The following is a 26,448-nucleotide window of genomic DNA, read 5'->3' as shown; positions in this document are numbered from 1 at the left end:
AAAGCCCGAGACGGGGACATCATTAACAGAAGTCAAGATAAGGCGCTGGGTCGTGGGGTACAAATTGTAAGAGCAAGTTCATGTAGCTAACTAAATGGACTAGCTGTACATTTGTAAATGTGTTTGTATTGCTTCCGGAACAAAATGAATAGTCTGGTACTAAATAGTTGGATTACATCGCTGGCTAAATAAATCAAAAACGCTGGTATTTTGCTGTAACAATTTGTGTCATCTCGTCGTATCTCCCTCAATATCTCGCTGCCTAGTCATGGCTGCATCCGGGCTCCGGACTGGACTGTGCATTCGACTATGCACGGGACTGTGCACACGGCTGCGCGCTGGACTGCGCAATATCGTTGGTGTTCGTGGCATTCTTAGACTGCGAATGCTGATGGGGCTGCGCAGGTGAATTGGGCTAAGACTGCGTAGCGGGTTTCGTGGACTGTGTAAGGGCGACCTTGAGCCGCCAGTTCTCTGGTCATCGTCCTGGTCACTTCCAGACTCCTGCTCTTCGTAGGCAGGCACAACGCCATCGGCGTGGGCTTCCTGGTAGGTAGGCGGCGGCTCAACCCATTCTTCAGGGCGAGGTTGCCGTCTACGGCGGCCATGGTGGATTTCAATAATGGTGGCGGGCCGTGGTGGGGGGCGCTCCACGGTTTCGTGTAGGTGTGCTTCGGAATCGTGAATGCCCATTTCACGAAGGCGCCGGCGTCTGAGCACCACGAAGAATGCGCCCATGCCAATGAGAAAAAGGGCGCCTGCCAGCATTCCAATTACGGCGCCGATCGAGACGGAGCTGTTACTGGCATCGCTGCTAGAAGCTATGGTGGCAGCGACCGTCTCGGACGCGGTAGTGATTGAAGTTGAAAGAGAAGATGAAGCGTCAGGGACAACTTCAGTGCCGGTGTTGGCGGACATTGTGAAGCCACGGTTCTTCTTGTTGTGACGTGGTGCTGATGGCAACTATTGCGCAGGCATTGTTTTGAAAGGCGCTCGTTTTCTTGTTGAAATCCAAGACTGTGTGGGCGTTGTAGTCAGAGATGAAGTTTGGTGCTTCCGTGGTTCAGTTGTTTCGTTGTGTCGTCCTGGTTGTACTGATGGCAGACGGAGATAGACGGCTGGGTTGTTTATCCCCAGATTTGTTGATTGTTGGTATCGAGATCGAGAAGAGTGCGAAGAATAATGTACAGAAACAAAAAAGAATTAGTGACAGAAGCCAAGACACAAAAATAAACTTCAGCGACTGAGAGAAAAAGCGCTGCCATTGAAGGCTGGCCAGAAGGGCCTAATAAGGCCATCCCTTGAGCTCTATTTATCGCTCTCCCCTGCCCTTCTCCAGATACTGCGTCAAAACCTGGGGGGGGGGACTCGCGAGGGTCGCTTTGACACACTGAAGAGAGGGGATAACTGAAAAGCCATCCCCATCCTGAAGTCTTGGCAATCCTTTTGGGGAGGGAGGGGGAGGGAAGACTGACGACGATAGTGATATCAGCACTGGGGATATAGATAACGGCCGGCTCGCAGCGGCATTCCTGGTGCGGGAGAGCAGGACAAAGGACCTCTGCAAATATCAGCATCAACATGCGTCATTGACAAGCCAATGGACAAAAGCTAAAAGAACCGACAAAGCAGAGCCGCACAGGACCTCAAGCGCCCATGCCGCACCAACCACAGGCGCAGCGTCCCCAGAAAAGCAACGGCACACGACAAATGACTGATTTGCGCTTAATGCTTAATGAATGGATGGGAGCAGAGTTTACGGAGGAGCGAGAGAATGGACGAGCCGAAAAGCCCCGTCCCTTCTTGCTTATTGGCGCACTATCGTGAGATGTGAGCGGCTTGATTGGCTGGCCTGGTGGACAGTGGGTCAAGCGAAAAAAAAAAAAAAGATCCAGATAGGCTACAGTGACATGGAGATGCACGGGGAAACATTAGGGTTACAGTAACGGATAAATATTAGCCAACTGTTTTAAACAGAATGGTAGTTTAAGAAGAAAAACAGTATATAATCGCCATTGTGATGGTAAACAAAGATGAAGAAAAGAAGAAAAAAAAAAAGGCGCACACAGTCATCACCGCTAGTTTCCCATCGCGTGCGTAACCACTGCAACCAAAACTGTTATGAAACTGATGTGACATGCAGCTGTGCCGAGCGATGCCGCTCAAACATTGTGGTGGCCCGCCAAGTATAGCGCCCATCGAAAACAGTGCTGACGACAAAACACACAGGCCTGTTGGTGGTGCTGCTGCCAAGCCAAAAAAAAGCTGCCGAGACAAAAAGCACATGGACAGTCTGTCCGCATACTCGGCCGAGGCATGGCGGATTCTTGCGGCAAAACGCGCTGAACCGGAGTAGGCATAAAAGTATATACATAGCAGCCTCTCCTGCTCTGCCTCCCTCCCTCTCTATAGTTCTCTACCACACGGTGATGGACGATGATCCCGAGCTGAAGTAGCCCTCGGTGGCGACAATCTGGTAGTTGTGCGTGCCCAGCTTCATACCATGCGCAGACCAGGCATTGAAGAAGGTAGCAGTGTTGACCTTGCCGCTGGAGCGTTTGGACTGGCGCACAGCCCAGAACTGCTTGAAGGTGGCGGTGCCCTGAATGGACGGGGCATTCACGCGCGTGGTGGTGAAGAGGTCGTAGACGGAGCCTTCCGCCGTGACGGTGCCGACTTTGGTGGCGCCGGTAGACGGGTTGTATGTGCCAAAGTTTTCGACAACGTAGTACTCAATCAGCGGGTTGGTCGTCCAGCCGTACACGGCCAGATACGAGTTGCCGTTGGGGGCGTACTGGCCCGAGTAGTTGATGGTACGTGCGGATCCGGGGTTCCAGCCCTTACCACCAACAAAGTTTCCGCCCGTGCTCCACTTGACGCTGTAAGAGCCGTCCTTGCCGTTGGTGTAGGTGACGTCAGAGCCGCCGTCGGTCCACCATGAGTAGTAGTAGCCGTTATGATAGCCGGTGTTGCTGGGCGTACCGGCACGCTTCATGAGTTCAAGGTCAACTTCGGTCGTGTTGACGGGTGAATCAGGGATAGCTACAGGGGTGGCCGTGACGGAGCTGAAGGCGGCGGCGGCGGCCAGAAGGGCAGTGAAGGAAACCATTGTGACAAGGACGTACGTGAAGAAAGAGTGTAGATCTTAATACGTAGGATAGATCGGTAACCGTGTAGTGTTGGCTTAGGCAACAGAATAATGAACGAGAGTATAGGCTAAAGAAAGAAACAACAAGACTAGCTTGTTTGGAGAGTAGAGAAGAAAGAACGAGAGAGAGAGAGACGAAGACCGTGGCTTGACCGAAAGAAGAAGAAGGAGAACTTGTTTGATGGAAACACCGCCATGATTATATAGTCCGTGGAAGGTCGGTATTGCGGATTTAGAGATGACCGTGACTAAAGAGATGAGACTCGCTTTTCTCTATGGATACCTGCCATTGCTTGGAGCTGAGTGTCAGGTTGTGCTTGTCGAGTTACACTGACTGATATTGGACCAGTCTGCGACAAGATTGATATTAAGGCCGGACTAGCAATAGGCTTCCAAGCTTCGAGAACATGGTACCAGTGTGTTTCACCCCCATTCTGGAGGCGAGGGCAGTGTGGAGGAGGCTGGACGCACAGTCCTCGTTCGCACGTGAAGACTCAGGACGATTTAGGACGATTTCTTTTTTAATTTTTCCTGGCGTTGACATGAGCAGAAAGCTGGAAACGTAGCCGCGAAGAGCTATCATGGGAAAGCCTCCGTAAATCCGGAAAGGACATGATGCACGATAGATTTGCCGTCGGGAGGGCATTTATAGGTGGAGCCAAGGTTCGGTAAGGGGGATGAATTGAGATAACAAGAAGGACGAGCAACTAGTACGAGGACTAGTTAGTGGTTTAGTTACGAGCACAAACAACTCTTCGAGTATGGAGCTAGAGACAGCCAACCACAGGCAGAACCCACCGGTAGGTAACTCGCGACTTGGTGCATAGCTACATGAATACGGGCTGAAATTCACCGTTGCAATTGGCTGTGTTATGCATATCTTGTGTTTGTACTACTTGCACAGAAAGAGTCGCTAACTGCTTCGCCCGCTGGAATTCGTAAGCCCCCTCGAACGCGGCGACTTTGTATACTTGCAATAGTTAGCTAGCAATACGACAGTATACTTCCAGTTGTACCTCTACTTATACCTATACCTTTGCCCACACTTGCACCGGTACCCATGCCTGTACCTGTACCTGGGCTTGCCCACTACTTTTAGCGACGCCAAAACTCGACACCGACCAAGGATCCCTGAACTACCACCATTTTGTGGTGCGCAGAGGGACGGAAGTCCACTGGCAATTGGTGGATTCCGGCACAAAGTGGGAACCCCAGACCGATAGCTGCTAAGTCTCTCTGCTTGAATTGGGCAGTGCAAGTGAATCGTGAAATCAGCTTGGCCCGTGGACCGGAACCTTTTGCAGCTGCAGGACAATAGTTACATTATCCTGACCGAAGGGCCTTTAACTGGGTCTCACTGCCTCGGAAGATATAAATGGGAGGTGACGCGCGCCGAGAAATAAACGACAAACGCTGATCTCGATCTTCCTAGTTTGGTTCGCTGGCTACAGCACGCACACGGCGGTAAGCTTTGACTCATTTAACATCACTGCAACTGCACGTCACCTCCCGCCCGCTATTTCTGCGCGCCGCGCCCGCCCACTCACGAAAAGAAAAGAGCACCCAGCAGTTTGCAGTTTGCATCTATCACCAATACCCATCTCGATCCCCGCCCATTTTTTGTCGCCCTACCGCCGCCAAAATGCCAGAAAAAAACAGGCTCGCCAAGATGCGCGAAAAAGAGGCCGAGTACATGCGTGCTCATGCCGAGGGCCAAGCCCAGGCCCAAATCGCTGGAGACGCGCCGCCGCCATATACAGGCGTTGTCGCCAACATTATTCCCCAACCAGCATATGAAGAGGCCGGGCCCTCCCACCTCCCAGCCCATACGCTGACCGACACCTCAGCCGACGTCTTTGCGCGCTTTGCGCCAGCCACTTCGCTCGCCAACCATCTCTTCCCTGCAACATTTGGCGTCTACGAATCCATTCTCAGCCGCACGCGCACTATTGGCCCACACAAAAGCGAGCCTATGCTGTGCATCCGCGAGCACATGCGCGTCAAAGCCGGCTTCGACCTTGTCCTGCACAACGGGCCCGACGCCAGCTTCGAGCCGTTAGCCGGCCTGACACAAAAGTTTTTTAAGCGCGGCTTTAGCATCAGCCTGCCTGCACGAACAGCTACTTTCAACCCCACTAGAGATAGGGACCAGGTGTTTTACCCCGGCTCTCTAGACGTCACCGAGCAGGTAGAGCCTGCAGCGCCGAGCATCATGGGCCGTAAGCTCGAGTTTACCATCGAGGTTGGCCGTGTGCGCGAGACGTTTCAATGGCGCGTGAGAAAGAGCAGCGGCTATTCGTTGCGGAACCGCAGACACTACATCTTGTTGCGTCGCGCTGTCGACCGTCCGCCAGATGGAGCGCCGCCGGGAAGCTGGCCTCCCATGTCGGATAAACCCCTTGAAAATGACGGGTCTTCCAGTGTTCTCGGAGACCGCGATTACGAAGACATGGAAATTGTGGCATGTTGGGATACGGAGGCTATTCGAGGAACAAAACTCACCACCTTCAAATTCTTGGGCACCGGGGCGAGTGGCTTGCTAGGGCCCCGTTGGGAAATTATGGCAGTGCTGAGTGGCTTGCATATCTGCATCACCGAAGTCGACCAATCAGCGACTGGAGCTTCATGAGCCTGTAACTTTCAAAGGAGTTACTTTGCATTAGTGAGGAGTTAGGGTTTTGGGAGTATACATTTTGGTAGGTCGGGTTGTTATCTTTATAAAACAGAACCTGCTATGCGGGTTGGTTTAAATGCAATCAAGATGGCATGAGTTTTCATTATATAGACGTGACATATATAAACCGCTCATTGCTCATTGTGTCAATGCCACCGCCCATTCTGGTAGCAGAGACTGGTATGACTTGGATATTAACTCGGGCTTGCGCTTGTCAAGATCCAGTATAGTCTGGCCGAAAAGGCCGTTGGCCCAAGAGAACCATGGGCGAGTGTAGGCTTTGACCGAGTCACTCTTGACACTTTCATGTATCAGTCCAATACCAGCAGTGCTGGCAAGTAGCTCGATGAGTGCCTTTTCAATCTCGGTCTCGTTGTTGGATGTCATGATTTGCACCGTGCTGCTCATTGGCCACGCAGCACCGGGCTTGATATGGGGACCGCCAATGGCATTGATTACAGGACCCTCACAGTACCACGGGTTCTGTTTACTCAACACAAATTTGCGGGTGTTTTGATAGACAGCATCGTCTGCGTCAAGGTATCCGAGGAATGGTGCCGACAACAGTGATGGGATGTTGGCATCGTCCATAAGGTTGCGGCCGCCAAAGCCATCCACTTCAAACGCGTACATGGGACCAGTGTTGCCGGGCCCCTCAATCACTGCATTCTTCGAAATGGCTTCACGGATATTGTGTGCCATGGTCTCAATTTCCGCAGCTAAAGTGCCAGGTGCAGAGCTCAAGTGGTTGGTGATGTTAGCTGCTGCCTCCAAATATCGCGCAAACATCATGTTTGATGGAACCAAGAACTCAAAAACAGCAGTGTCATCGCTTGGCCGAAAGGGGGATCGAACCATTCCCGTGTAGGCTACGGGGTTTCCAGTGCCAATATTGTTGAGCGTCCCTGTCATGGTTGTCGTCTGAGAGTTGAATTTGTATGGGAGCGGCCGTGGTTTCCCATCCTCATCATAAGTCGATGCAGTCATATCCTTGGCTGTCTTCATGATGGTCTCCACGGCACCAAGCCAATGAAACTTGCCGAAAAACTCAACATCACCCGTGGCCTGGAGGTAGTCTTGGGACAGCTGCAAGAAAGCGCCAAATGAGTCGAGCTCGAAGTTGCACGTGAACACAAGGCTACGGTCGAAAGCTGGATACACTGTGGAACCGCCACCACCAAATCCTACCGGAATTCCGGACTCGGGCGGGGCTTGAAAGGCGTTGCAGTAGGGGGCTTTCATGATATAGCGAGCTTGCATGTTGATTGCACCACGGAACAGAGCCGCAAGCTCATCGTCTCGAGATTTGATCAAGTCACGGTAGACTTGCAATTGGTTAGCTGAATCCCGCAGCCACATGGCATCAATATCACCAGTTATGATGAATGCCAGCTCTTCATCAGTATTGTCATCAGCCACGCCCATCCATTTAATGCACGTGTCTATGGTACTGGGAAAAGTGTTCTCGAATAGTCGGAATAGATCTGGATCAGCCATGACGTGACGCATACGTTCAATCTCCAACTCGACCTCCTTAGAGACAAACGTGCGGCATTGGGCTTCGGGTCTTTGGAATCCGAGGCTGAGCTTGCCGGGCGACTTGGGCGGGTGGGCCTTTGATGAATAACTGGTGTAATGCGGGCAGTCTTTTCCAACAGCCTGCCAGCCGTATTTAGTAGCAGCGGAGATCGGGGCGTCTGTGGGACTGTTGAGGGGCTCGCGAGCCGAAGTAGGCTGGGCTTGATGTGGAGGCTCATTCTCAACAGGATGAGCGTCTGTGGCATCGTGAGATGGGTTGAAATCCGCGTCTTTGTTCGATTGGGCGGGTTCTGTGTTGCCCTGATGGACAATAGGCAGTGCAAATCGATCGGAAGCACCGGGTAGCCATGCCAGAGTGAGGATACCAACCACTATCACAAATGCAATGAGAATAGAGCGGAGGCCACTACGGCCTCGCAGAAATGTCATGTTTGAAATGCCCCTCAATTTCGCCGACCGATTGTACGCAGCTGAAAATAAGTGAGCTTGATAACCTCGGGCGGACGAGTAGTATGTCTGAGAAATGCAAAGAAGGCACCGCTTCAATTGCCGGAATGCATCAACTTCTACACTGAAGCAGATACAACGAGAAAGGAGCCCGTGTCCAAAAATAAAAGTCGGTGTTCATGACTAAGCAACATACTTTGCGTGTCCACCAAGTCCCCTTAAATAACCCTTAGCCATGCAGTGTCGAATAAACAAATAAGAAATCGGAGGAACCATGTGATGATGCATTGCAGATTTAAGCATAACCGTATTTCACCCCACTTTTCCAAAGTGTACTCCAACTATGTTTTCGTCCATCCCTAAGGATGGTATTACCTGGCTGAACGCGCATACTTGCCTCTCGCTCAACTTTCAAAAACCACATTTGCAAAGACATCAAGACATCGTTTTTTGACAATATACCAACAAAACACAACCCTATGCATACTATTCTTCCAGCATCCTATCCGCCCGCTCGCTAGCTTCCCAACGAGCCTACCTTTCTCGCAACTTGGCCTCTTTACTTTTCAGTCTTTCTGCTTCCTTCAAGGCCCTCTCATGCGCCTTGGCCGCGCGCTCTGCTTCATCCCGCTCGAGGGTTTTGACCATGTTACGCGCATCTTCGGCATCTAGTGCACCTCCTGACCTTAGATGGTAGTTATGAGCCAAACTTTCATGGTTACGTCGAACTTTGGTCGCTTCCCTCTTCCTGAAATCATGCTCAACCTGACCGGCGTAGAGGGCTGCGTTGATGGACCCTTTTCAACTTGAGCGAATATGTCGAGGAAAGACGGGGTTACCTCCATATCGTTCATCTCATCTCTCATCTTGTTGAACAATAGCGTAAATTGACGGTTTGTTTGGGGCGTAGAGAAAGGTGAATGGGGGCTTACATGCGCATCGTGCGAAGGTGGCGTGCTTGGTCTTTCCAGTGATGGTGATCTTGCAGGGAGCTTTGACAAAACGACCAAGGGATTTAAAGGAACAATCCCTGATTTTTTGAAGGCCGATTTGACGACTTGGGACCGAAGTGCTTTCTTTCTAGCTTGCGTGACATTTGAAAGAAAGGTCTCTTTCACCCTATCGGTGAAGCCGTCGCGGTGTGCGGCGAGCAGAAGCTTTGAGTATTCATGCTTCAAAGGTTGAAACACGCCGACGTCAAGCGGTTGGAGAAGGTGTGTCAAGTGAGAGGGGAAGACAAACGGAATAATATCTGAATTGTTAGTCTTTTGTATGATTATGTAGTTATATAAAAATAAGGAGTGAACTTACTATATTCTTTGCATTTGCCGACAAACTCTTTGGTATGATGGGACCCGAAGCCATCGAGGAGCAAAAGGCGATAATCACCAACCTGGTATTTCTCTGAGTGGCGCTGGAAAAAGTCGATCCAGTCTAGTTGGATTCTGTCATTGTTATATCCAGAGCTGGAAACAGAGATCCGCGTAGAGGGATGCAGGTCCGAGACATTGTACCAGTTGGCGAAATGTTTCGCCCCTTTGAAGACGACATAGAGAGGGCAAATTTCTCCAGCGGCAGACGCACTTTCGATGACGGTAGCGGTCTCACGGTTCCCAAAAGCCGTTCTTTTGGCATGTTTCGGCTGCTTGGTGATCACCATTTGGCTGTTCGCCATTCTCAGCCAAAATCCCGTTTCGTCGACGTTCCAGATATCGGCGTCAACGATTCCGATTCGTTACGCCGTCTGCTTAAAGCAATTTCGAGGCTCCCGAGGTCTAGTTATAGCGCTAATGATGTCATTGTGCTTTCAACTAATCCCTAATGATGTTAATTTCTTTAGGTTTTGCAGAAACATGGACAGTTACGACGCGATGAAGTGTCCGATGTGTAAGTGGTAATGTTTTTCTTGAAAGTTGAGCGAGAGGCAGGTGTGCGCGTTCGGCCAGGTAATACCATCCTTAGGGATGGACGAAAACATAGTTGGAGTACACTTTGGAAAAGTGGGGTGGAATACTGTTACCATGCATACCATTGTGTCATTTCTAGACTTTTTCTTTTACCCACTAAACCCGCTGAAGCTATTCCTGATTGATCTGATTATTCCCCTGGAAAATCTTTGCACCGGTCTCGATACATGGACACTAGCATTCATTCATTATCACGAAGGATAAGCTTATAGTACATAGCCTCAGCCGCAGCAGTATAGACCATGTGCAGAAGGTAGGAATTTTCTAACCTAGAATATACCTGTATTCCTGAGCAGGGCGGAGTCGTAAAATCAGTCTTCTATAGCCAACTAGCTGTAATACAGCCAGTCTAGTTGGGCCTTTCGATAAGCCTAGCCCTCTGAAATGCTTGAAACGGCAGCATGGACCTGAAGCTTTTGCTACACTTGAATGCGAGCTTTGCGAATATCCGAGTATATCGGTGTACATAGTATATGGTACACGTGCTGTCCTTATAAACGACAAAGCACGTCCAAGTGTCGCCGGAGCTACTTTGCACTAAGTCCGGCGGTGCTACTTAGAAACCAAAATCTGACCGGGGTTCTAAAAGTCGTCTGTTTGTGGTCAGGTGTGTTCTCTCTGCTCAAGCTGTGTATACTTTTTGCAAGTATCTACATCAACATCTAGATGTGTGGGGACGGAATAACAAGCGACATGTGGAGATAGTTGCTCCATTTCCAGTTTATGCGATAGATACTTCCGCAGCGCATGTGTTGGCCCATATACGGCGTTTCCGGGTAAGCCCGACGATGAGGTTTTGGTGAGTGTATATTTCTAGACTAAGTGGAAGTGGGGACGAGCTTGTCGCAACTAATGTAGATGTCCCGGAGATGTGGTTGATATTGCGAGTGACGTGTTGCTCTTCGGGAAGGCATGCGACGGATACAGACAGAATGTGCATGTAGGTCTAACTGAAAGGTTCATGATGTACATACATACATACATACTTTGTAGTAGTCGCCGTTGTCTTGGTATGCTGGCCAGGTCATCGTCCCCTGTGATAGGCATGTAACTAGTTCTAGAGCAGCCCCCAGCGCCGAAAAACCTCTGATGCCGCGTTGATAGAGTTGGAACGAGACGTCTGCATGGATATTATTTCCGTTTAGAAGCTTTCATGGGACTGTGTACCTGAAGCTACATGCATACCTGGAGTTAACTCGTTAACTTGTTTTATTTCCGGTCTTTATTCCGGCTTGTGTGTCTGGCTTGATGAGGCATTGGCTGAGAATTTCTTAACAAATAACCACGTCCATAAAAGTGCAGTGACTCGACATCTCAGCTATGGTTAGTACCGATACTTTCTATGGAAATATACACAAGCCCTTTGTACATGTCCTGGCATATGAGAAAGGCTGTATAGGTGTTACAAGATTGGTTTAAGCAAGGCTTGACTTGTCGACGCTGGCTGAAATGCATCTATACTAGGCCATGGAATGGCGTCTGAATAACCGAGAGAGGTAGTATTATAGTGAGCTAGTAGTTATATCAGGCATCGATCAAGGCTTAGATAGACCTTGGTGACTGGCATCGATACAAGGTTTTATGTAGCGATGTGCACTACAAAGTCCTGATGTTCCGCCAGAGTACACACTCCCCGACAGTTGTATCTTTGCGCAGTTGCTATTGGTTAGCACGCAATATTTCGCTTTGAATTCCTCAACAAGTTCATCTTGGCAAAGTCGTCATTGTTGGGTTGCATTTTGCAACTATAAGCTTAGGTGTATATGTGGATGAGCGCATGTGTACTTTTCTAGAAGCATGTACACATATACATAGATACCCGTGCGCTATACATGCATGTTTTGACATGTATAGTTACTGCGAAGAGGAGATCCGAAGACCGAATGGGCCATGAGATGCTCCTTGCTGAGAGCTTCGCCACGAAGCCGTTTAGAGCTAAACATGCATGTGTGCTCGTGTTCGTCACATCTGGACCGTTTCTATCTGCGGTAGGAGTTGGATGGTAGGGAGTTGTGAAGGAACACTTTGAATAACTTGCACCTACCGACGAAAGAGATGTGGTACAAGCAGAGGAGCGGAAAGTGGGCTGGACCAAAAAGGTGTAAAATAGAACTGCGTGGGATGCTGTCTATACATCGTCGACAATGTTATTTCCGATGACTTCCATGTATTCTTCAGCTACGACAGGACCGACATGAGCTGGTGCTTTAGACTGGCGAACGAGTATTAATAGGAGAGTGCGCCGGCATTTTCCCATCCATCAGACCTTCGAGTCTTCACGCACCAACCCTCAGTTGCTTTGTCCCTCATTCTTTTTACTATCACTATTCTTACCGCTCATCCACGTCTCATTTGGGCACGTCTACAACATGCGCTTCTCTGTTTTCGTGGCTCTTGCCTGGGCTACCTTAGGGCAAGCTGGCTCATTCAATAGAGTCTGGTCTCGCTACAGTTTCGACGTTGCTGATGAGGACAGATCCACTTGGATGTCCAATATCCCCGACTATATTGAGTTGTCAGCTCTTTCGATTCCCGGAACCCATAACTCCGCGACCCGTAACATTCAAAACGACATGTTCCAAAGCCAGAACACGGACATTGCAGACCAGCTCAAGGGTGGCATTAGATACCTTGATGTCACCGGTCGTGTGAAGAACGACGCTATTCAAATTTACAGCGCTGGATTTGACACTGGGTTCAAACTTGAACAGGTCCTCGCTACCATTTTTGAGTTTCTGAAGGAAAACAACCGAGAGACCGTCATCTTGCGTATCAGCAAGGATATTTTGGGCTCTGCAACCGATGAAGCCTTTGAAAATTTCATCTACGACTACCTAATGTCGGACGCTGCTAGAGATTATATCAAATTACCCACTCTAACTCGCAACTACCGCGCCCCGAAGCTCGGCGAACTCCGCGGCAAGCTCTTCATTCTGCAGGATTTCTCCACCAAGACGAAGGGCCGTTTTGGTTTGAGATGGGGCAGCCGTGGTGTGTCTGTGTCAAACTACAGATTTGCGATTGGACCTCTCGGCAGAGCTGTAAAGTGGCCTTTTATCGCGTGGGGCATCTACTGGGCTGGCCAGGAAAAGGAGAATAGACTTCACATCACCCACTCGAGTGTGGCCCTCGGAACTATTGCTCCGTACAAGACGGCCGGTGGCAAGGATGACAACAAGCAAGGAATTAACGACTGGCTTGGCCAATATCTACTTGACGGCAGCGTTGGCCGCACTGGAATTCTCTCCATGGACTTCCCGGGCCAGGAACTTGTTGGTATGATCATCAGAAGAAATGCATTGCTCTACGCTCAGCGCAGTGTGTAATAGGCCCTGGAATCTTTCGGAACGAGAACGAGATCTAGGGCACCACAGTCTGGTCTTGTAGGCGCTTCCCGTTCACAAGCGATTCGACAATGCCCAAATGACTCTATAGACTAATATACCTAGATAACTTTATGTAGAGAACGTCGTATTGTTTTCCGTTTTTAGTCAATACTTTGCAATTTCTGAGCCTATTGTTATTACCCAGTGCATTTACATGGAGCTTCTCTACAGTACGGAGCTTCCCAGACTAATATATGATAGTTACGTCGTTGACTTAAAGTTTAGTTACAAAAAGACTTTCATGATTAACACCCCCAGACTAAGTTTGACAGATGCACATACTCCCCAAGATTAACGGTTGCGCCATGACTACCCTTTTGAAGCCCTCTATTGTATGTATGTAGTTACGTGCATGTAATACTGCTGGCTAAATTACCTCTTCGTACTCTGCAGAAAGCTTTACTCATCATATGGAAACAAAAAAGCTTCTAGAAGGATATGTATGATTTTTCTTTTGGTGATTACTCACGTCTCAATCAAGGGGTACCTATTTGCTTGCTATCTCGTGACTCTGCATGCCATCTACACGCAATCGTGAATTTGCAAGTTTTCTTAGTTACACAAAAAGAAATCAGGAATTTAGCGCCAAGTATAGCGGGTACACATACACAGGATGGCTTACGCGCGGTTACTCGCGCGGCTGGGCTTGGGAATCGAGGGTATGGATCTGTGACGCCATAGCCGCGGGCGATAGTGAAACTTGAGACACTTGGCGAGCAGACTTTTAGGACAAGGAGATACCTTGTCACGATCATCAGAGCAGACATCAGAAATATTTATTAGCTGCAACGTATGAGTGCCTGCACAGCCAGTAGTTTAGTTGTCAAGTTGTGCATAAATAGGGCCCAAACTTCATAGTTTGTATGTGACAAGACAATTCATTATCGCATTGGTCCTAGCTGTTGGGCCTCAAGTACTGTTATGTGTTGCAGGGCCGCTGGGAAAACCTCTTTCATAGGGCTGTGTATGAACACTGCCCATGCTGCATGCATCATTCAAATTTTCATGAAAAGACATACTTATGGGGAACGATTGCAAACTACATTCTATGATTTCGAGATCGAGTTCTTTACTTGAAGGGAAAATAGATATGGATTTAGGAATTGGGGAGCTATACCTATCATTGTTGCAGAATCACTAGTAAACATTTGTGGGCTACAAGCTACCAGCAAAGATACTCTAATAGAAGCCTCACCGTTGACAGGTGGAGGCAAAAACTGCATGCTGACGAGTCAAGTTTTATCTTTATCAGGTGAACACTGAATAATGAGAAGAGAGTTCCATTAGATGATGTTTCAGCACTATCTATTATTGTCTAAATACAATGAAATGTATGAAGCTATGCTTAAACAGACGAATGATGAATGATTATCTAGTATGGAGTGTATGCATGAATGTGTGTAATGCAAGGCTCAGAAAACCACTTCATCCTGACAAAAAGCGAACAAAGTACCAAGCTTGACCTCAGGGTTTGCTTAGACGGGCCTGAGTCAGAGCCAGAAATTGCGTCCGGTGGTTTGATTGACAACCTTATGGACAGGGAAATCCATAACGAGGATTCCATTATGAGGAGCAGAATTGCTTGTTAGATACTCTGCGAGGCGATCGTTCAATCCCTCTCTCTTGGCGTTCTTGCCACCGACAACGTGGTGAGGATAAGAGCCAACACCCACACTTGTGTGAGTGATGTGAAGCTTTTTGTCTTGCTCATAAAAGGCTGAATCGATGCCCGACTCGATGCGGCTCCACTTGGCGATCATTCCAATCCTTCCCACTCCGAGCCTCCAGTCCGAGATGACAAGAGGCTCAGACGGCCAAGGGATGCCGAAGCGCCCAATACTCTGCGTGGGGAAGCCTTGAAACAGTACAATACTACCGCGAATCTCACCCAGCTGGGGCGCGCACCAGGACAAAGCGTCTCCCTCGCGATTGTAAAGGCGGCCCTTAACGCGCTGGATAAACGGGGTATCAGAAGCCAGATTTCACTGATGGTATCTTGAAAGAGAGCCATATCGGCAGTTCCAGTCGTGTCTTTCTCGATGCGCATAAAGACCGCTTCGCGGGGTTGTTGTCGAAGAAATTGAGAACAGTTGTGAGGAACGTTTCCAGGTCATAGCCGATGTGAAAGCCATTGTGGTAGATGGCAATCCTGCCCCCGCCGAACCGGCCACTGACATCAATATACCTGATACCTGACTGGAGTTGAGTTGCCAGATTAGTATTCTAGCATTGCACCAGTTCGCCGGTCAAGTGATGGGTGACAGAGTTGCGAGTTCCGGGGATAGAAAGCGAAGACACTTCAGCAGTATCCGTGAGTTTGAGCATCCAGTCAACGTTCACTTTCTCTCCAAGATCGAAGCTGTTGTCAGAGCAGATTTCCTTGCAGCAGCCGGCATGGGCCAGAGTAGCTATCACCAGAAAGTCGGCTCTCGGCTCACCGATGGGATACGCGTATTTCCCAAAATAAGCTTTTTATAGATCTCCCAACAAGAACTTGTGGCATGGCGCCTTTTGAGGCGTAGTTGACAAAGAATTTCGCAGTTGAAGCTGTGTTGATGACACTAACAGCCTACAGATGAACCACACTTGCTTAGTGGCCCTGTACTACATCAGACAACAACCCCTATAATACATGGCCCTTCAACCTAAACAGCCCCCTTCGGCATGTGAGAGCAGCCGGCTTTTTTAGTACTTAAACTCTGCATGCCAGGATTTTTTTCCGCCTCTCTAACCAGCAATCGGCCATTACAATGAATCATAGCGCGCGTTAAGCTGGCGGAACTCCCCTGTCTTGAAAAGCAAACACCCGATTAGCCGAGCTCCGAGATGATCAACCTCACCCACCCAACTAAAAGCATCCGAAAACATCTGCCGTTGCTAAAAGTTCCTTTTAACAACAGCACACGCCCACAACACGAAGACGCCTGTGCACCTGCTACATTAAATCATAAAGTAACTCTCGCGAAAATGCGATGCAAAATCTTGTACATTGGTGTCACTAACTTCTAGGTCTGCCTTTGGGACTGTGTTTCCATGCTCTGCTGAGTTGATATCTGATGTAGTTGAAGACGCCTGAGAAATCTATAGACATGAGGCACTTGATTTGACTTCAGCTCACCTAGCTGTATCCAAAGCCGACCGTTTTCTCGACCCAACATGTTGATAAGAAAGGTGCATGGCGTTCTCTTCAAAGCAAACTGCATGCTCCAACACGCTTACGCGAGCCCACAGTCCCAAGTTTTATATAACAACAACTGCCGTCATAACATAACACCCCTTCTACCTCTCCTAGTAATACGAATCCTTCTGACGCCCTTAAGTCTGAATACGCGCGTCGGGTGACTTTTCGAGAATTTCTTTGAGGTAGCTAGGCTATCTCTTCAAGAGCCACAAGACAACAGACAAGTAAGATTATGATCGCCTAAGCGTCCATCTTCATTCTCAAAAAGTTAACTATGCCCTTGCCAAATGGAATCCTCGGGGTGAAGTCTTCTCTACTCATAATCGGAGGAGAACACCGCCTTGAACTTGTAGATTTAAATTCCAATGATGCTTCCATCGTTCAAGGTAGATGAGATTAATCAAGTGAACTAAACTCGTACTGGTGACAAACATTTGATCCTGTGGCTTAGAAGTCTAATATCATCTGATGGTCCTACAACCACCAACAGCCTCATGATATAGTAAGTTACATGTAAATCTCGATAGTTATGCGGTCGTAGAACACCCTGTTGTCCAGAGTACTACTACAATAGCATATGACGCACCTTTTGGGTGTCTCAGAAATAAATTTTCTCGCATTAAAAGAGCGAACTCTTGTTCTAGAAACTACTAGCACATGCTGAAGAACCATTCTACTCCAAACTAAATGCTAGGTAATCAACAATACCTCCTTGAAGGAAACTCGATTCTGTAGTACTAGGGCTTTGGGTTCACGAGATGCAACTTGCCCATATAAGCAGTAAACTAATAGACCAAGCGCGCCATCTCGTTTTGAAAATGGAGGCTCACTTTCTGACACGGCAAGACTGAGATCTAGAATGATACATGCCTATCTTTGCCAGGCCAATGCAAATGTCTAGCAGTCCATAGTGATTCTGATTTCCCACCCGAACCGTATGGAACAGTGGATGGGAGGCCATGGTCATTATGTATTTGCATGTGTCACCTGGTAATAATTGCATAACTGGTACATAGCTAACTAGTTACATACATCTTGAGATTGAGTTCTATGCTTGTATGTTTGTATACATATCGTTGCTCTGTGTCCCTAACTTACACGCCTAGCCACTTTTAGCGCAGGAGCCGCACATGGATTATAGTTATTCCGTTGGCGCCCCGTCATAAGAAGCGACTAGCTACCCTTTCGGGCAGGGTATGCTTTGACTATATGAGCAAGTTTTTACTACTATGGTTACTTGGTGGATATTTGTTGTTGTTGTTGTTGTTGTATGCTCTAACCAAAGACGTAGACTCAGTGCTGTAAGTGGGCGATTTACCGTAGCGATGTTACTAATTAGCTGATAGATTTAGAAAATTGAGAGGTTTTGGGAGGTGCTTGAAGCCCCGGTCAGTGCATGTCAGCTTATAACACTATAAACAAAACGGAGTGTCATTCGCTTAACGCGGCTAGGGCAGCCCCACCAACGCTCCGACGTCTTCTCAGTCTCGCACGCGAGTAGCTACAAAGACTAACCGGAGAGTAGGGGCAGCAGCAGAACATGCCAAGCCACGTAAAAAAACAAAAAGAAGTCCCGACGCCCCGAAGGCGTGAAAACACCCACACGGGGAGTCGGAAGAATGACAACAGCCATAATCCCGGGCCTCCTGTTAGTCCCATAGAGACTACGCTAGCTAGTGCAGGTGGTTCAAGCACAAGTCGGCGACTCTCTCCTGCGCCAGGTCACGTAACATTTGCCTTTCTTTATTTGTCTAGAAAGAGTCAGGTTTCTGCCAGTGTGTGCATAGAGTATTGCCCCCGCGGCTATTTCACGTCATATAATGCGATGGAAATGCTAGAAAAAGCCAAAAAAAAATATGTGTATTGTCCCAGGATGTTCCTGCCTGGCGCACGTCACACCTCAAGAGTTAGCGTCTTAATGGCAACTAAAGCGGCTATGCTTGGTGTTGATGCGGTGTTAGCACAAAGCCTTCTTGCATGGCATGATCGGCTTTTTCTTAAAGTTACTGGCTATGAAAGTTACGCAGCGATCGCCGAATCACAGGCCGCATGATTGGTAATGCGAGATTTGGAAAAAAAAAAAAGAGTGCATTGCAGAGTAGGAAGTGTGGTGCGAATTTTCTTGTTAAAAGGACAGTGTTGCGTTGTTTTTCCAACCTTACTTTTTTCATCGTCACCTTTCGGCTGAAAGTGCTTGTTCTGCCCTTGCACGGTGTTTCTATTGCTTCCCTCCGCGTCCTCCTTTAAACTCTTTTCTTCAGTATGCGGTTCTTCCTTTTTAAAATTTTGGCTTCGGCTGTTTTGATTCAGGCTGGCCGCTTTGAGGGAGTCAGCTCTGAATACAGCTATGATCTTTCTTTGACTGAAAATACTGGCTGGATGTCCGCACTCCCCGATACTGCCGAATTGTCTGATCTTTCAATTCCGGGGACTCGCCACTCTGCGACTAACTTTTTGGGGAATACCCGGTTTCAATGCCAGAACACCAATCTCAAACAACAGCTTTATTCTGGCATCAGATACATTGATATTACTGCTCGCCAAAACAATGACAAGATTGAAATCTACCACAGAGGATTCGACACTACTTATAGCCTGGACTCTGTACTCACCACCGTTTTTGATTTCCTCCAAAAGTATCCCCGTGAGACTGTCCTCGTGCGCATTAGAAAAGACACTCTATATTCTGGCGATGATGGTGCTTTTGAAACTATCATGGCCCGCTATTTAAGATCTAATACTGATCTTGGTCGGCGCGCTCGAGCGTTCCTCTATAACCGTGTTCTTCCTGGTCCATTCTGGCTGTCCCCTACCCTGGGTCTCGTTCGTGGTCGCCTGGTCCTTCTTCAGGATTTCCCAACCAAGGATATAGGCCGCTTCGGCTTGCCTTGGGGGACCACAGCCGTCGTTGAGTCAGACTGGAATTGGGCGACCGGAAGTGTTGGAATGTTTCTGAAATGGACGTTTGTCAAACACGGTATGAAGTCGGCTTTGAAGGAGAAAGAATGGCGACTTCACTTCATTAATACGGGTGTCAGCATCGGTGTTGATCCCTACATGGCGGCCGGAGGTAGGAAGCCCAACAGGAAAGGAATCAACGACCTCCTGGGCGACTATTTCAGTGACATTGACGTTGCCGGTGCTGGAATTATCGCTATGGACTTCCCTGGCAGCAAACTTGTTGAGAATATCATTCGGTCTAACCGGAATTTGCGTGCGCCAAAGTGATATTTGGGGGCATGTCTATGATTTTTTTTTTTTTTTTGGATATCTTTGGGTTTGATATTTCACCAATTGTTTTTAGCATCAAATAATCTCACCAAGGCTCATGCATTTGTGGGTAACCATGTCTTAATATGCTTGTTCAGGTATCATAGCCAAAAAGAAAGCACATTTCCCAAAAGCCTCACTCTTGACTATATTCGTTTATACCGAGCGTCATAAACTGGTATCTAGAAACGGGCAGATTGATATTTGAATCTTGAAATATGGAGTACTACGGTGGGAATACTCCTTGATGTGTGTTTTGGTCGAGTGGAATTTCACTACAAATCCAACTATTATGCAGGGTCCGCGACCAAAAAGAAAATCAAACAACGGCGGTTTAGTGTTCCGTGGCGGAAGATGCGTCGGTGGTTGGGAAAATGTGTACAGGGAAATGTTAGTCGTCAAGCCTGCGCTCAAGCCACAGCTGCAAAGAAAAAAAATAAGTACGCTCTAGGTGTAGGAAAGAAAACTTCGCCTCGTCCATACGAGTAACTATAGCTGTTGGGATTTCTCCTTACAAGGCTGCTAGTGGTATGTCAACCGAAGAGGAGGGACTGAACGATAAGCTCGGTGGTACCCTGAAAACTGACGCGCTGGCTTGTACTGGGATTGTCGTGATGGACTTCCTTGGCAAAATACTTGTTAACATAATCATCGGACGCAACCTTTTGCTTTACCCAGAGTCTTCCTCCGACCCGGCTACTCCTATCACGGAGCCCGTATCCGAGCCCGGACCCGAACTCATATCCACACCCAACTAGCCGATCGGACGACAGATCTATAAAACCATCTCATATAGTAAATCCAAGCAACAGTAGCTTTCACTCATTGTGACAGAGCCGACTTATCGCTAACTAGTCAACTAGCTATGATTAGTCAAGTGTTCAAGAGTAAAGCAGGGGTGCGCTTGTTCGATTGAAGATTTTCTTTCGCTTTTCTGAATGCCATCACGCATCGCCCGTCGTTGTAATTTCTATTAATGCCGCGCCAGGCCAACGCTCATAAGCCGTGCCATTATCTTTAAGCTACCTTCTTTCTTTGAGACAACAGAGGATCTATTGCCAGGTATGTACATACTTCCCCGGAGAAGGTATACTGGTATTTCCACTCCGTTCCCGTTCCATACTCTTTCCATGCCCGCTCCGTGTCCGCTACGTGTGCACTGATGAGAAGAACTCGCCCCGGCCATGCGGGCGAGGATGTGACTGAATCAGTATTTTGATTAGAAATTGTGGAATGCGAGCTCATGGAGGTGTGATGAAGTAACATTTCAGTCAACGGCGAAAATTGACTTGGCTACATTGGTTCACCGCGTTAAAATAAACAACAGCTTTCTATCGGAGCACCGGGGGTTGGTTTTCCAGAGTATCCCGATGTGTCTAAAATCAAGACAGACCACTACACAGCCTCATGTAAACGGCTTCGGTGGGGTTTGAAAGCGGGAGGTTTGTTCATGATGCCCCTCGCTAACCCCGAGATATACCTCTTTGTCTAGCTACGCAAAAGTGCGCTCTGGCCTGTCATGGTCGGCGACAGATAGCCGAGGAAGTGGACATGACTCCTGGCATTTGAAGTTCGAGCACTGGTTGCTAAGAACCTGTGAAAGTGGCACATCCATACAAAAACCAAGATTTTATACCGTTAATGTCTGTCCTTATAACGCACGAAAGAGGAAGCATTGACGCAGAACTTGTGTTTGCCGCCGTGGATTACCGCCCATCTCAACTATTGTGGTCTTGATGTACATGCGTGCTGTCTACGAAAAGATTAGTGAAATCTAAAATATCAAGCCGTTGACCATATATTAATATCGGAGCACACCGGCTTCTTCTAAGCTTCTAGGTTTCCTCTCTTGTCATCTAGATAGCTGGAATCGGCTTCTACGTTGTCATTTTCGCTGCAGTTGTCCTTTGTGAAGGCTTCCGTTTTTTATCTTGGTCTTCAACATGCGCTTCTCTCTTCTCGCTACTCTGGTCTCGACCACTCTGGGCCAGGCCGACAAATTCAGAGACACCTACTCCGACAACAGTTTCAACCTAGCTCAGACTGAGAACGTGGATTGGATGTCCAAACTCCCCGACAACGCCGAAGTGTCGGCGCTTTCTATCTCCGGAACTCACCACTCTGCCACTAGTTTCATAAGCAACCGGTTTAAACCCAGAGCAGTGATATCTACACGCAACCCCGGGCTGGTATCAGATATATTGACGTTGGTGGGAGTCTGAAAGAGGGCAAGATTTCCGTCTACTACAGCGGATTCGACACTGACTATGACTTGGGTGACATTCTCGCAATTATTTCTAACTTCCTCAAACGGAACCCGCGCGAGGCTCTCTTTTTGCGCATTCAGAAGAGCCGTCTCGGACCCGGCAACGATAAAGACTTCGAAGCTGCCATCAAACAATACCTAGAACCTGACACTCAACTGGGCCGGCTCATTAAAAATCAACTATATCAGAGCAGCACCCCTGTTAAATCTTGGCGCGCCCCCCAGATGAGCGAGATTCGCGGTCGCATCGTAATTCTTCAGGACTTTTCCACGCAGGTATATGGACGTTACGACATTCCTTAGTCCAGCGAGCCTCTTGTCATCTCAAACTTCAAGTTCGCAATGAAAACTATTGGCATGTCCGTTAAATGGACTAAGGTCAAGAAGGCTATCGAAAAGTCGTCCCAGGAACAAGACAAGAAGCTTCACATCATCCATACAAGCGTCAGTGTTGGGTCTTTCCCTTACCTTTCTGCAGGCGGTACACATAAGCATAAGAGAAAGGGACTAAACGACGCGCTCAGCAAGCATCTGCAGACCCATTCTACTCCCCACATAAGAATCATTGTCATGGACTTCCCTGGCAAGAATCTTGTGAATCAGATTATTGGTAACAGCGCTTTGATGTATCCCTAGACAGTCAGGTCCCAGCACCCCATCCCTAGTCCGCCAGCCCCAATCTCTTGATTCATGCTTCTATCGAGCTTGTTCTTCGTAGTTACGAAATCTTCGGCAGTACAAACCACGTGTTTGTATATATACATTCGAGGGGAAAGTCATGCATCATTGCCCCGGCTGAGCAAATATTTATAGACACTGAGATTTATATAACCATAGACCGTCTTGAATCTTCTTGTGAAATATTTATCATAAACTACAAAATTTTCTCTTGCCATGAAAAAAGTGACTGGCCTTTAGTCTCAACACAAAGCTTGAGCCTTCCCTTCCGGTTCTCGCTCCAAGAGTCTCTATTGCTGTATCTTTTACCAGCAGCTTTCTTGAAATGAACAACGACTCGATATGCTGGAGCCACTACTTGTACAGATATTGAAATGAGTTTTCGTTTTTCTAACAAGAAACCCGTGTCTGAATTTCAATCTTCTTGACAGCCAAATCTCCCGGCGTAAGCCCGAAATTCAGACTCTCTTCACCATAAAACCAATTGTTAGCGTAGATCCAGTGCTATAAAAGCAAAGGTATTGGAGAACCTATGTTGAAGTTTACCATTTACATGATTTGTTTCTCTCGTGTGCAGTGACTAGGGTCAGACAGGACCCTAGAGTTCGGAAGTGAAACATCGGACCCCAGGGGATGCCCCATCAAGTTTGAAACCCCCACGATCGATCAAGGAGAACCCCAGAGAAAATCTATCAGTGCCAAGTGGGAGGATCCACTAACTATATAATACAAAGCCAAAGTCTCCAAAACTCGCGTTGATGAGCGGAATTTCCGGGCTCAAAAATAAACTTTCTACTACTTGATATGGAGCACCATTGTGAATGTGCATTTTGCCCTACCTTACTTAACTTGGTTCCATTCTCAACGCCATAGTAATCACCGCCTCGAATTTTCAACGTAGAACGCCTTTTCAGTGACATTATATCGCCCGATCTCAAAAAGGGATTGGAGGTCATAGCTTCTCTCACGACGTAGCTGTCTAAACTAATTAGATCTCGAGCAGGAAAACTATCAATCAGAATGCAATGTGAGACAGAAAAGCCATTCGATGGGAATCTGGCTTTTACGATGCTACCTAGTGAACTATGTACTTGGAGATAGGGCTGTGGACGCCATCCCACCGCTTCTCACAAGTGGAATAGCCGCCTGAGACCTGCATATATTCTCCAAGGTCCACCCTGACTTCCTGGTTGCTATTGGCACAAACTTATGCATGCATGCACATATGTAGTTAGTTATGTACACAATAAACTACATGAAACAATGGTCACGGAAGGATTGACTTTGATTGGTCGAATAATCCTTCAACGCTTCTCTGTCAGAAAAAGGTTCGATCTCGGCAAAGCTTCTAGAATACTATGAGGTTCCATGGGAGTAATGAACAGGAAAGAAACGCTTCTAGAATGGCTCTGTTAGCGAGGTAACTACATGTGTGTCTGCAAACATGGAGTTTGTGAAGATGATAAGTGAAAGAATAAATTAACTTAATTGAGTGAAATATCAAAACTTGCTAAACATCAAAACTAATCGTGAATACAAGAAGTTCAGAGGTAGCATCCCTTTTATACCTCCAATGGAGTTAGGAGAATCTAATATCTTTGTGGGAGAAAATCAGGGCAGGGATCATGCCCTGATGATTGTTGAGAAATGGGATTGTGGATAATAACTCATCCTGACAGCCTCAGCGGTTGAGTAACCCTAAGCGCCTCGCAACACATAGTTATAGGGTCCGTGATCCTAGACGAAACCCCACCAAAGCAGGAGATAGGGTATTTATCCAGACTCCCCGCCATGCAGCCCCATGAAATGAAAATGCCAGAAAAACAGAAGAAAAAAAATCAACCAACTAATTACGTATGCATCACCTGGTGCATCTCCCACCTTGAGGCCTAGCGTCTTGATGGTAGCCCCGGCAGTCATGGGAAGTGTTGGTCTGGTGGTAGCACAGGTCGTTTTTTTTTTTCGCACAGCATGAACAGCATTTTCTCGCACCGATGAGAGTTTAAGCAGCAATGGCCGATTCACGGGCCCTATAATTTATACTAAAGCATCTCAGAAACAAAGTGTAGTGCAGGAAGTGTGGTGCCAGTTTTCCCATTGAAGATGACTAGTTATAGAGTTGCGTTGCCTTTCCAACTTTTTTTTCTCATCACCTTGGCATCGAAAGTGTTCGTTCTGCTCTTACATGGGCTTCTTTCACGTCTCCCCACGCCCTCTTTTTAATTCTTTCTTCTTCAACATGCGGCTCTCCCTTTTTGGGATTTTGGCTTCGGCTGCCCTAATCCGGGCTGGCTGCTTCGAGAAAGTCTGCTCCGACTACAGCTTTGATCTTTCTTCGACTGACAATACGAACTGGATGTCACAAATTGGTGATAATGTTGACTTGTCCGATCTTTCGATTCCGGGGACACGCCACTCTACGACCAGTCTTTTGTGGGACGATCGGTTTCAATGCCAGAACACCAATCTCAAACAACAGCTTTATTCTGGCATCAGATACATTGATGTTACTGCTCGCCAAAACAATGACAAGATTGAAATCTACTACAGAGGATTCGACACTACTTATAGCCTGGACTCTGTACTCACCATCGTTTTTGATTTCCTTGAAAAATATCCCCGCGAGACTGTCCTCGTGCGCATTAGAAAAGACACTCTATATTCTGGCGATGATGGTGCTTTTGAAACTATCATGGCCCGCTATTTAAACTCTGATACTGAACTGGGTAGGCGTGCCCAAGCCCTCATATATAAGCGTGTTCTTCCTAGCCCATTCTGGCGGGCCCCTACCCTGGGTCTCGTTCGTGGTCGCCTGGTCCTTCTTCAGGATTTCCCAACCAAGGAAATAGGCCGCTTCGGCTTGCCTTGGGGGACCACAGCCGTCGTTGAGTCAGACTGGAATTGGGCGACCGGAAGTGTTGGAATGTTTCTGAAATGGACGTTTGTCAAACACGGTATGAAGTCGGCTTTGAAGGAGAAAGAAAGGCGACTTCACTTCATTAATACGGGTGTCAGCATCGGTGTTGATCCCTACAAGGCGGCCGGAGGTAGGAAGCCCAACAGGAAAGGAATCAACGATCTCTTGGGTGACCATTTCAGTGAGCCCAATGTTGCCCGTGCTGGAATTATCGCTATGGACTTCCCTGGCAGCAAACTTGTTCACAACATCATCGAGTCTAACAAGAATTTGCGTGTAGCACACTGATTTGTAATTCTTGGGCAACTTGGAACTTAATCTTCTTAGGTTGTTGTTTGCACCTCAAAATCTCATCAGGGTTCACGAATCTTGGGGTTATCATCCCTTTATTAACATGCTTAACTATTCAAGTAAATATCATAATTAGCGAAAAGTAAGGATAATTTCTCAAAGGTCTCACTCTTCACTCTGTTCATAACTACTAACACTCATAAACTGCTACTTGGAAACGGACAGGTTAATGTTTTAACTATGAACGAGCTACTATGGCGGAGAGAACACTGCTTGATGTGTGTTCTGGATCAGTAGAATTTCACTGTGAATGCAACTATTATACAAAGTGGGCGACCTAGAGGTGCATGAACTATACAGAGCTGTCTGCAAGCACTTGACATATATGGTATGCGCTGATACTTTTAACATCGATATGCCACATTTACCCAGTGTCTAAGAATCATGTGATGGAAAAACAATGGCGACTTCTTGTTCTGCGCTGGAAGATACATCGGCAGTTAAAGAAGCGTAACAAATGATCTATGTATGCAGGGGAATGCCAGTTATGAATCCTGCGCTCAAGCCACAGCTACAAAGAAAAACAAGCACTCCCTAGCATAATTTCCCGACTATACCGTATGGGGAGGGCGTGTGAATGCTTGCTCCTGCACGAGTTCTAAAAAAAGACATGGTTATTTATTC

General features: G+C 47.6%; 8 protein-coding genes across 8 annotated transcripts; 5 read left to right on the top strand and 3 right to left on the bottom strand.

The window, feature by feature from the left end:
* Window positions 1-228: 228 nt before the first annotated feature.
* BROUX77_003960 (uncharacterized protein) lies at window positions 229-918 on the bottom strand (the record flags this gene model as incomplete). Its single annotated transcript, XM_073748669.1, has 1 exon — window positions 229-918. The coding sequence occupies one exon, from the start codon at window positions 916-918 to the stop codon at window positions 229-231; it is 690 nt and encodes a 229-aa protein (XP_073606385.1).
* Window positions 919-2,416: 1,498 nt separating this feature from the next.
* On the bottom strand, window positions 2,417-3,109 carry BROUX77_003959 (uncharacterized protein; the record flags this gene model as incomplete). Its single annotated transcript, XM_073748668.1, has 1 exon — window positions 2,417-3,109. The coding sequence occupies one exon, from the start codon at window positions 3,107-3,109 to the stop codon at window positions 2,417-2,419; it is 693 nt and encodes a 230-aa protein (XP_073606384.1).
* A 1,681-nt stretch (window positions 3,110-4,790) lies between these two features.
* BROUX77_003958 (uncharacterized protein) lies at window positions 4,791-5,777 on the top strand (the record flags this gene model as incomplete). The annotated part of the gene is made up of 1 exon (XM_073748667.1): window positions 4,791-5,777. The coding sequence occupies one exon, from the start codon at window positions 4,791-4,793 to the stop codon at window positions 5,775-5,777; it is 987 nt and encodes a 328-aa protein (XP_073606383.1).
* A 183-nt stretch (window positions 5,778-5,960) lies between these two features.
* On the bottom strand, window positions 5,961-7,790 carry BROUX77_003957 (uncharacterized protein; the record flags this gene model as incomplete). Its single annotated transcript, XM_073748665.1, has 1 exon — window positions 5,961-7,790. The coding sequence occupies one exon, from the start codon at window positions 7,788-7,790 to the stop codon at window positions 5,961-5,963; it is 1,830 nt and encodes a 609-aa protein (XP_073606382.1).
* A 4,354-nt stretch (window positions 7,791-12,144) lies between these two features.
* BROUX77_003956 (uncharacterized protein) lies at window positions 12,145-13,101 on the top strand (the record flags this gene model as incomplete). The annotated part of the gene is made up of 1 exon (XM_073748664.1): window positions 12,145-13,101. One exon carries the CDS (start codon window positions 12,145-12,147, stop codon window positions 13,099-13,101), a length of 957 nt encoding a protein of 318 aa, XP_073606381.1.
* Window positions 13,102-18,604: 5,503 nt separating this feature from the next.
* BROUX77_003955 (uncharacterized protein) lies at window positions 18,605-19,570 on the top strand (the record flags this gene model as incomplete). The annotated part of the gene is made up of 1 exon (XM_073748663.1): window positions 18,605-19,570. One exon carries the CDS (start codon window positions 18,605-18,607, stop codon window positions 19,568-19,570), a length of 966 nt encoding a protein of 321 aa, XP_073606380.1.
* Window positions 19,571-21,555: 1,985 nt separating this feature from the next.
* BROUX77_003954 (uncharacterized protein) lies at window positions 21,556-22,514 on the top strand (the record flags this gene model as incomplete). The annotated part of the gene is made up of 3 exons (XM_073748662.1): window positions 21,556-21,758; window positions 21,863-22,127; window positions 22,182-22,514. The coding sequence occupies 3 exons, from the start codon at window positions 21,556-21,558 to the stop codon at window positions 22,512-22,514; spliced, it is 801 nt and encodes a 266-aa protein (XP_073606379.1).
* Window positions 22,515-24,795: 2,281 nt separating this feature from the next.
* Window positions 24,796-25,761, top strand: BROUX77_003953 (uncharacterized protein; the record flags this gene model as incomplete). Its single annotated transcript, XM_073748661.1, has 1 exon — window positions 24,796-25,761. One exon carries the CDS (start codon window positions 24,796-24,798, stop codon window positions 25,759-25,761), a length of 966 nt encoding a protein of 321 aa, XP_073606378.1.
* Between the last annotated feature and the right edge of the window lie 687 nt (window positions 25,762-26,448).

The sequence above is a fragment of the Berkeleyomyces rouxiae genome, assembly GCF_048999995.1.
Source record: "Berkeleyomyces rouxiae strain 22BRR77 chromosome Unknown BrBRR77_ptg000003l, whole genome shotgun sequence".
Lineage (NCBI taxonomy): Eukaryota > Fungi > Ascomycota > Sordariomycetes > Microascales > Ceratocystidaceae > Berkeleyomyces > Berkeleyomyces rouxiae.
The sequence above is the reverse complement of the archived record's forward strand: the minus strand, read 5'-3'. Positions and strand labels throughout refer to the sequence as shown.